The 9,909-nt window shown below is 48.1% G+C and overlaps 3 protein-coding genes across 3 annotated transcripts; 2 read left to right on the forward strand and 1 right to left on the reverse strand.

Annotated features, from left to right (window-relative positions):
• Positions 1-750: 750 nt before the first annotated feature.
• COCVIDRAFT_35190 (hypothetical protein) lies at positions 751-4,609 on the forward strand (the record flags this gene model as incomplete). Its single annotated transcript, XM_014704180.1, has 4 exons — positions 751-2,298; positions 2,678-3,028; positions 3,089-3,840; positions 3,898-4,609. The coding sequence occupies 4 exons, from the start codon at positions 751-753 to the stop codon at positions 4,607-4,609; spliced, it is 3,363 nt and encodes a 1,120-aa protein (XP_014559666.1).
• A 294-nt stretch (positions 4,610-4,903) lies between these two features.
• On the reverse strand, positions 4,904-5,284 carry COCVIDRAFT_13490 (hypothetical protein; the record flags this gene model as incomplete). The annotated part of the gene is made up of 1 exon (XM_014704101.1): positions 4,904-5,284. The coding sequence occupies one exon, from the start codon at positions 5,282-5,284 to the stop codon at positions 4,904-4,906; it is 381 nt and encodes a 126-aa protein (XP_014559587.1).
• Positions 5,285-6,555: 1,271 nt separating this feature from the next.
• COCVIDRAFT_13491 (hypothetical protein) lies at positions 6,556-9,072 on the forward strand (the record flags this gene model as incomplete). The annotated part of the gene is made up of 3 exons (XM_014704102.1): positions 6,556-7,503; positions 7,551-8,342; positions 8,395-9,072. 3 exons carry the CDS (start codon positions 6,556-6,558, stop codon positions 9,070-9,072), a joined length of 2,418 nt encoding a protein of 805 aa, XP_014559588.1.
• Positions 9,073-9,909: the final 837 nt, after the last annotated feature.

Consider the following 9,909-nt stretch of genomic DNA (forward strand, 5'->3'; position numbering starts at 1 on the left):
CCACAGACGCAGCCTTCAGCTCTCAGTTCACCGATCGAACTAAGCACACGAAACTCAGCCTCGTCTTGGCACCAAACCGGTGAAAGTCACTCAAGTGTTCAGCCGAGGCCACTTCTGCAGCGGTTACATCACTCGTGCATATGCATCATTTGGGGGCCCTACATCGTTGGATAGCCTTGTTGATTATCCGCGTCACTTTCGCTTATATGCAAGGCAGCCGCCGCCACCTTCCACACCTTTCGTCCATCGTCCTCCTCAAGTGCCGATTTTAGCGGAAAGAAGTATCTTGGCCCGGTAGCTGCCGCCAATCGACGCAACACCATGCATAGAGATGGGGGTTCGCCCACGCATGTGCCGTCCATGGCGTTCAGCCTTGTTGAATCTTGTGTTTTAAATAGGGATCGTAATCGAAGTAGCCTGATGTCCTAGCGCAACGAGAAATTCCTGCCTCAGCCTGGTTGAACGCATGGCCACTTTGCCATCATGTATGAAAAGTTGCACGTAATTCGATGATTCCTGTCTCTAACATGTGCCACCAGGCTCAGCAAAGAAGAAGAAGAAGAACCTATCAACACGCTCGAAGAGGAGGTTACAGACTCGTTCTGTAAAAATGATGACGACGTAGAATTCATGCCTGAGGACAAGGTGAATAACTTGGTCACGCGATCGAGGGTGGAGTCAGTTCTGGATCCAACCAAGTTCGACAGCTCCCAAAGCGTTGTAAGCAGAGACGATGTTGTGAATTTCGTTATGACAAGAGCCCCACGACTATTTCTTATACTTCTTCTGACGGAAAAACGGAATCTCGAGCACCAATTGAAATACTGCAAAGATGAAAATCTTGACGACTCCTCTCTACCCATCAAATTCAACGACGATGGAGATGGTGAGAGCCTGCAGGGACCATGTAAAGCTCGACGATATACGTGGCTTCGAACATTTACACGAAACCGACGGAACCTCTTTCTCGGCCATCAATGGAGCTTGACCATGCCTGTTTTTGGGACCAAGGAAAAGTTTCGCTTTGAGTTGGCTCCACTACAACCCTTACCGTTCCTGGAAGAGGCTTCGGGACCAGAGGCTAATGGTTTCTTTGGCGAAGTGTCGCGGGCGGTGATCCACGCAAGTCACATTGTGGGCCACCCAGAACTTCCAAAAATCCAATGGAAATCAAAGAAATTGAATCGGCAAGTCGAAATTCCGGCGTACGAGATTGCAATCAAGAGGTTGAAGAAAAGTGAACAAGTGCCTGAGATACAATGGGAGCAACTGGTCAACAAGGAGAGAGAAAACTTGAACCGAGCACGAGAACTGGAATCACCCCATCTGATCAAGCCTATTGCCGCGTATGAGCGCAAGCCAGATCGTTGTTTCATCTTTCGCTGGGCTGACGGCGGTAATCTTGGCGATTATTGGGAAAAACATGAAGCGGAGGCTCTTCAGCGAGAAAGTGTACTGTGGTTGCTTGGACAGTTCGTCGGGATTTGCTCGGCTTTGCAAGTTCTTCATGACCGGAATGTACGACATGGAGATCTGAAACCAGAGAACATGCTTCTATTTAAGCGCGGATATAACAGAGGATGCCTACAAATAGCGGATCTTGGTCTCACTACCTTTTACGAGAAAGGAGAGCACACGAACGTACGCGCAGGTAAGCACACGAACACGCCATCAGGTACTAGACGTTACAAACCTCCAGAGGTCGAAGAGCAGCGTGGCGAAGGACAACCTCGCTCCCGTCAATATGACGTCTGGAGTTTTGGCTGTATTCTACTTGAGCTTCTCGTGTGGCTTGTCTGCGACTATAGCGCCCTCGAGCAGTTCAGGAAGGGAACCTCTGGATACTTTTGGCGGGAACCGAAGGCGGATGGTAAACCTTACGAAGTCCACAAGTACGCTGTTTTGGTTATGGAATGGTTGGACCAACAGTTGGAAGCTGGCTCAGCCTACAAAGATATACTCAGGCTTATACGGGGAAAGTTACTCATCGTTCCCGTGTCTTCAGACTACGAGAAAGCGAGTGTAAAAGGATACCGTCATAAAGCCAGTGAGATTCATCCGATCTTACAAGATATCTACGGGTGGAGTCAGCATCGCGAGGGGTATCTCAAGATGTCGAAATTGACATATCCTTCTTTTGCCCAAGCTAAGGAAAGTGCTAAGATCGGAGGAAATCTTGCGCCACCAGAACAAAGAGACCTTCCGAAACCAATTCCCGAACGGAGACTAGCCCCAACCCCGGACGACGAATTCCCCGCTGAGCAGCCTCTCGAAAATCTGACCGATTTTATTCCACAGGTGATATTGCAAGCACCCACCTTTAATGACAATCCAGATACTTTGAGCAGGCAAACATCGAGAATGACAGACCATCGAGAAGTATGTCAGATTCATTGAGCATATCATATCGATCGAAGTTCGAAGCTAATCACACCAACAGTATGTAAGCGCTTCATATTCAAGCCGGAATACCAGCTAACAAAGCATTCTTCTTCCGCGAAGAATGCAAGTAACCACTCTTCAGATTCTACCCAAGCTCACTAATGCAGTAATGCGATGTGTCACTAGATAGTAAGTATACGGCTCTCTGGGATAAGGCCATGCTGATCATCATTCCGCAGTTTGTAGGTGCACCTTGTATATCAATGAAAGCCATGGTAGTGATTGAATCATACAGCAATCAAGCAGGCTTAATGACGACTGGACTTCAGTTTCAGACAATGAATTTGCTGCCGATTTCTTCGGAAAAGTTGGGTGGGATCTGGCGAGACTCATACCACGTGCGGTTACCACGAGGTTGTGTGGTTCGTGCAATTCTAGCAACTCACAGCCCATATTCGAAAAGTTCTCCGAGGTTGCAGTTTTGCAAGCAAGAGCTCAACATTGTGATTTATGCAGCCTTCTACAAGACGCATTGGAATATAAAGGCATCAAGGCACCAATGACTATTGAATTACGTCAGGATGCTGCCCATGTGGGACTCAAAGGTGGTCCCAATCTTTTGTCCCTTTATTGTGAGCCAGGTAAAGTTACACCCCAAATATACAGGATGAAAAGTGCTGATGACCGTAAAGATCCAGAACTAGAGATTCCAGACGGCGCACAATTCGGCTTGCCAATCTTGTTCGGCCAAGCTTCTCCCGAGTTTTTCGCTCTCCTTAAGGAATGGGTCCGTGTGTGCGACTCGGACCATGAGACCTGCCATCGCAAAGAGAAAGATACACAGAGTAAGCCAACACGGCTAATTGAGATAGGTCAACATTTACGTCTTGTAGAGACGGCAAACATTCGCTCTTGCCAATATGTCGCGCTCAGTCACTGCTGGGGACCTTTGGGAGAGAACGAAAAATTTTGCACATACAAGCGTAACATCGAACAGCTGAAGGCGGGCATCGATTTCGAGGCTCTGCCACCTACCTTTCAGGACGCTGTCACAGCGGCTCGAGGTTTGGGGATTGACTATATTTGGATTGACTCTTTATGCATCATCCAAGATGATGACGATGACTGGCAATGTGAGTCAGCTAAGATGGAGCTCGTGTTTAGCATGGCGTACTGCACCATTGGCGCAAGTTCGGCAGAATCTTCGCTAGATGGCTTTTTGCATGAGCGAACACCGCGAACTGTCATCAAGTTACCTGCAACGAGCGCCCAAGCCACTTACGCCTGTGTCGATATCGATGACTTTCACACCGATGTAGAACTCAGCGCGCTCAACAGCCGGGGCTGGGTGCTGCAGGAAAGAGCATTGTCTCGCCGGACCATATTCTTCACTTCGACGCAGGTCTATTGGGAATGCGGAGCCGGAATTCATTGTGAGACGCTCACTCGCCTTGAAAAGTAAGCTCGCCTTAGACTAGCCAAACAGGTCGCTTCTTGGAGCTGACACCGCCAAAGTTCTAAAGTTGCTCTTCTGGGTGACGCAAACTTCCCGAAAGCCGCTGTCTATCATTACCGGGATGGCAGGCAACTGCTTATCCAGGATCTCTACGAAAGATACTCGGGTCTGGCATTTACTAAGCCTGCAGACCGGTCAGTTGCCATTCTGGGCCTGCAAGAAAGACTCGCCCGCACTTTCAAGACCAGAGCTGCCTATGGCCTTTTTGAAGAATATTTCGCCCGAGGGCTACTCTGGAAACGTCGCGACATAACACGCATGAAGCGCATTGATCAGCCGCTCGGTCGTCGCGTACCTTCATGGTCGTCTCTCTCGATAGAGGGGGGCATCCAATACATGGACGCCACGACTGAATTGAGATTCAAACAAATTGATTGGGCAGTAGATGATTTCAAGAACCCTTTCTCGGTGGTTGGTGGTATTGAGTCCGCTTCGTTTTTGGGCTTCGCAAGGAGGATCAACCTGTCCAAGTACGATATGCTGGTTACTATTGCGTTCGACGACAACGAAGAGTTCGCCGTCGAAGAGCTGAGGTGCGTAGTCATTGGAAGGGACAAGATGGGAGACGGTAAATCCGACCTGAAGCGCCACGTACTAGTTATCCATCAAAGCCGTAACGCGTTAAGGGATCTTGTTTACGAAAGAGTTGGAGTGGCATCACTTGAGCCAGCAGTGATCGAAAATGAAGGTTCTTGGGTAAATATCTGCTGATGGTCCATTGAGTCATGTTTGTGGCAAATTGAATACTTTCGTTGACTGTTGCTTCTTGATTCTTTAAATATACATAGAAATTGAAAAATATTAAGCTGAAATTGGACATTCTGCTCATGAGTATCTAGTTACATGCTTTCGGTCAAATCAAATCCAACAGCCCAATGCGAGATACAGCCTCTGAAACTTACTCTCCGGGGCCATAGCTTTGTCATTGCCAGAACCGCTACTTGAGTCCACCCTATAATGGCTCATGGTATCAGAATAGCATCCTCCCTCAAAATCCCCTGTCGATTACCACTTGGGTATTCTTTCGCTGCTTAATTTCTTCTCCGCCAGCTTGATGTCTTGCAATCTTTCCTGGTATGTTTTGGGCCCTATCTTTTGTTCCTTCGAGCCTTCTTCCTCATCAGACCCTGGGTCGCAATTCTGCTCCTTCCCATTAGCCGCAGCATCCACAGATTGAATGGCTCGACTCACGTCATCGTTCCCACCATTTCTCCTATCGACGTAGATGATGTATATATTCTTTCGTAGTGATATTCTGAACCGTTCTCTACCAACAGTATCCGAGAGATGTCTCGAAAGATCTTTGGGGTGAATGCGATCGCTATGTTCGGTCCAGACAGAAAGGTTGGCCTCCTCTCTCACGAAGGTTAACGAAACGTTGCTCATTGTATTCAGATCCGTGAAGACATGAGATAAATGATGGAGAGATGGGGACCTTTTACGATAAAATTTGCCTGAGTCTGGATCGCGCCAAATATCGTAGGCAGAAAAGTACCGCCTAGCACCCTCACCCTTCGGTCGACATTCCCTTTTAATAACCAGAAGGACTACGCGGGGCCTGACTGGTCACATCCAACTGGGCTGAGTGCATTTGCGCCACCTGACACCGGAGATGGGTGTGTGCCACGTCCAGGCGCCGCCATGTTGGGGGCGCAGCAACTGCCTTACAACCGCCCAGTCTCAACCTCGTTCCAGCGCTACCATACCATTACCCAATTTAGTGCTAGCACCTGGCGCATCGAGAACACAGGAAAGGAATGACTTTCTACCGTTCTAACACATGATTCGTGGTAGAATGACTCCATATTTGCCTCCATTCTCAGGGTAGGGGGCCAATTCCTCCGATGCTGTCATTCATCCAGTCAGCTTAAAGCAACAATACTGGGAGCAGTTTATCGTGCTCCGTCGCCCTACTTACGCAAGGCTCAAATTTGAGTGGATATGAAAGAAGGCAACCCCACAAGAAATCTTTGCCCTAAATAGCCTGCCAACCCCGATACCTCAGCCTGTCGCGAATCAGGGCAGTGGGGTGGATGATCGCTGACACCAACCTCCACAAATTCCAAGCCGCTTCCACAAAGTACACAGTGTAGATGCCACACATTACTCGCTCCAGGCTTTGAAGATATCGGTCACAGCCGCGGATTTTTCATGCGCGACATGTGGCTTTAAAACTGGCGAGCCGACGGGAACAATAGTGGAGGCAGTGCGGTCTCAGGACACGAGGCTTGCGCCAAATGTAGCTTAGGCACTTGCGTGCGACACCACCACCTGACCGTATTCTGGCCCCAGGATTGCCTTGCCTAAGGCTGGAGAATTGCCTTGCACACAGACCTATCGTTCTACGCACATGCAGCTAGAAACCAGAAAGCTTAGTTGCTTTCTATTGGCTCTGATTCCACGAAGGATAGGTTCACGGGCCTTAAGACGTTCCCCAGGCCCCAACCGTTCGTCTCACGAACGATCACTCAGTTACGCTGCTCTCATAATCCCTTCATATTTATTGTCTATCGTAGTCGATTCTGCCTACTATTCCTTACAAGCAAAAGAACTACAGTGAACTGCTCTCGCCCCGCTCTCGACTTTCCCAGTGGGTTGGGAGCCTAAGGACGCATCCTTTGAGGACGCCACTTCAGGTGAACCTTTATTGGGTGAGCATGATTCAGATGAACGATACAAGGGGCTTTTTGCCTACTCCAGAAAACTCACTTGGACCTTCACGGTCACGTGCGCAGCGCCAACCCCCTGGCCCGATCTCAACGCGATTCAACTACGATGTTGAAGGTTTTCCCGGTGGGCCTAATATAACCGTCAAAGAAGACAACGGTTATTTACGGCCCATGAATGAGAATGACTTTAGGAAAAGTCCGAGCAGTGACGCATCTACAGTGCACAAAGTCGAAGACCTTGGTTTCAGTGCAGCCGCCGGCACATTAGACTTCGAATCGATGAAGGAAGATGGTCTTCGCGCCCTGAAAGGGCTTCTAAGAGAGCGTGAGACCCTTTGTGATATCCCAAATTCACCGAAGACTGCATGGGTTGAATCGACTCTTAGAGAAATGTTTGAGAAGAGTTTGAAAGTCAGCAAACCGGCCGCTGGCGAGTACCTGCCTCTTGATATGTTTAGAAACATATTCAATCCTGCATCTATAATGCTACTTTTGGGAGAAATATTCTCGTCTGCCTTAGAATCTGAGTTGTTGGACAAGTTCCAGGCTATCGTGAGCCTAGAACGAAAGAAGACTCGAACGCGGATTCTGGGCATCCTTGTATCTATGGAGCGGCTCGGTCATCTTGAGGAGTTCATAAATGGAGATATATGGGATAACGACTTACCGTTCAAGGAATCAAGGGAATCTACTCTGAATCCCAAGTCCAGCATACTTGATGGATGGAGCCGAAACGATCGCCTGCTATTCTATGAGAACCAGAAGGTCTTCTTTGTTCCTTTTTTCGATATGCACGAGAACGGACTATGCTCTTATGAGCTCGACCGCGGGACAAGGCTTCCCTGGGTCTCTATAGAGCCCAAGTCGAGTGGTGGCACTGGACTAGTTCACCAAGTTGAGATTCACCCTAGTCATCATAACTTCTCAAAACCTGGGGTATAATATCGTCATTCCTACCAATCATCAGTAGCTGACCTGATCAGTCTACCGAAAATCCAAAGTTTGCATTGAAAGAGATCGACGCGTCCGAGCAGCGTGCGTATAGGAAAGAGCTCCACGCCCTGGAAAAAACATGTGCACACGCACAAACGGAGAACCATTTGATCAAACTTCTGCTTACTTTTCAACATGGTAATACATTCTATCTGCTCTTTGAATGGGCAGATGGGAATCTTCAACAGTTTTGGGACAAATATTCATCCATTGAACCTACCCCTTCAAATGAGTTATGGGCAGCTCAGCAATGCCTTGGCCTAGCCCGAGCAGTCAGTCGTATTCACGGGCTTAGTTCGTGGCATGCGCGTAAGAGGAAAAGAAAGGGGTCAACCTCACTCGAATTTCAGAATGAAGACAAACATGAATGGGGAAGGCACGGAGACATAAAGCCCGAGAATATACTGTGGTTCGAAGAACACGGGGAACTCCGGAGACACCTCGTGATTTCCGACTTAGGGCTTGCGCGATATCATACCGAATTCTCAAAATCGCTGGTTCCTCGAGCACTGATTGACGGGATAACGTGGGGTTATCGGGCACCTGAGGTAGACTTCAGGGAACCGATATCCCAAAAATACGATATTTTCTCACTGGGTTGCGTATTCCTGGAGTTCTGCATTTGGTATTTGCGAGGGTTGCAGGATGTAGAAGACTTTGGTCTCGAGCGAGAGGATGAAGATGAGCCTGAGTTTGATGATGTAAGAAAAGATCAATTCTTTTGCGTGAAAGGCGACAGCAACACCGTCCAAGATGCATGTTTGAAGGAATGTGTACAAAAGGTATGATCTCTGTGCAAGACCAGATTCTTTCATCATACTGACAACGATGTAGCGATTGTCTCAACTGAAAAATGGAACAAATTTTACGAAGGCAATGGCTAGTGTGATTGAGGAAAGAATGCTCCGCTGCAATCCATTAGAACGATCGAAGATTGATCTCATTCGCGTCGATCTCCAACACCTTGTTGCAGCACTGAAAAGATCACCTATTGAGCAAAGTTCGCAGGACTGGCCGCAATTATCTCCCAGTCCAAATTTTTCTCCGCTGTCGGATACGAACAACACATTGCGGAGATACTCTTCGCATTTAACACTCGACAGCCGAGAAGAGACTTCATCAGTCGAAGGACGCGACACCAACGGGGCCCGATCATCCCGGTCCGAGCAAGCACAGCCCGAGAACTATGAGCATGACGATAGTCACAGCGACTACGATGATATATCGATTGAGCCTATAGCCACCGCTACAGAGCCAGCTATAAAAGGCAAGTTGCTACAGGCGGAGGCTCAGGAAGTATCGGTGACCCCATCATTACACTCCATTGCCGAACCGCAGGCCACACAAAAATATGCAGAAGCTCCGAATACACAAAAACAGTCGATGGATTTCGAAGGCAGCAAGACTGAACCAAACAGGCGATCAACCACGACGAGGTTCAGGCATGCTAGGACCAGGTCCAAGCAATGGGTCCGAGAAACTTGGAGCGATGTCAGGGGTGTTTGGAAGTGAAAGTGCTCTGGTTACTATTGCTTGGACTTGACCTGAACTATTACAAAGCATGCCTCTAGGCTTGAGTACGTCGCTTCCTGGATTGCGGCCTCAATTTTGATTCATGTCGTCGGGTTCTGAGAACAGAATCCTGGAGAGAAAAGCTCTCAATGGACATAGACTGAGTATGTAAATGATACGCTTCGGTTCGTTCGGTCAGCTGGCACGCTTATTTAGAAGCATGAAAGGCATCATTGCTGGGATGACGCAAACATATCTCAAGGCGAAGGCTTGAGTGGCGGACAGAGTACGAGGAAATCTATCCGTCGAGTGCGGTAATCGGATGCAACTTGGTTGGTTCATGATAACGCTATAGAACATGGTTCATCTATTTTGCAGAGCACAAAAGAACATTGATTCATCCTTGCTTACATCAACTTCAGTGCTCCTAAATGTACGATGCGTTCGGCTGTGTAAAGTTGTCCTTCTAGAAACTTTGTCCCTATTTTGATGCAACAGTCGATCAATTTTCGGTAGGACCAAAACTGAAAGGTCAAACATGGTGCGTTGGGACTTCAGCTTGGTTTGGTTCAAGCAAGTTCTTGTATACTAAGATGCATAACTTGGTCAGGAGCCCCATAAAGTTGAATATGTCCATCTTGGTGCCCTTTCGTGTCTTGACGTGATTTTGACTTCACCCATACCTCTGCAGATGTCATTATCATCGACTTTGACTGGAAGTCTCCCCGAGAGGACTAACTCATGCCAAAGCACCAGTACTGCGTTGAGGTATCTAAAAGCCGTTGCCTAGTCTGCATAGAACTTGAGGATAGCCTAAAACTGTTCGAGAAAGCTGCG

Source organism: Bipolaris victoriae, assembly GCF_000527765.1.
Source record: "Bipolaris victoriae FI3 unplaced genomic scaffold scaffold_17, whole genome shotgun sequence".
NCBI classification, from domain to species: domain Eukaryota; kingdom Fungi; phylum Ascomycota; class Dothideomycetes; order Pleosporales; family Pleosporaceae; genus Bipolaris; species Bipolaris victoriae.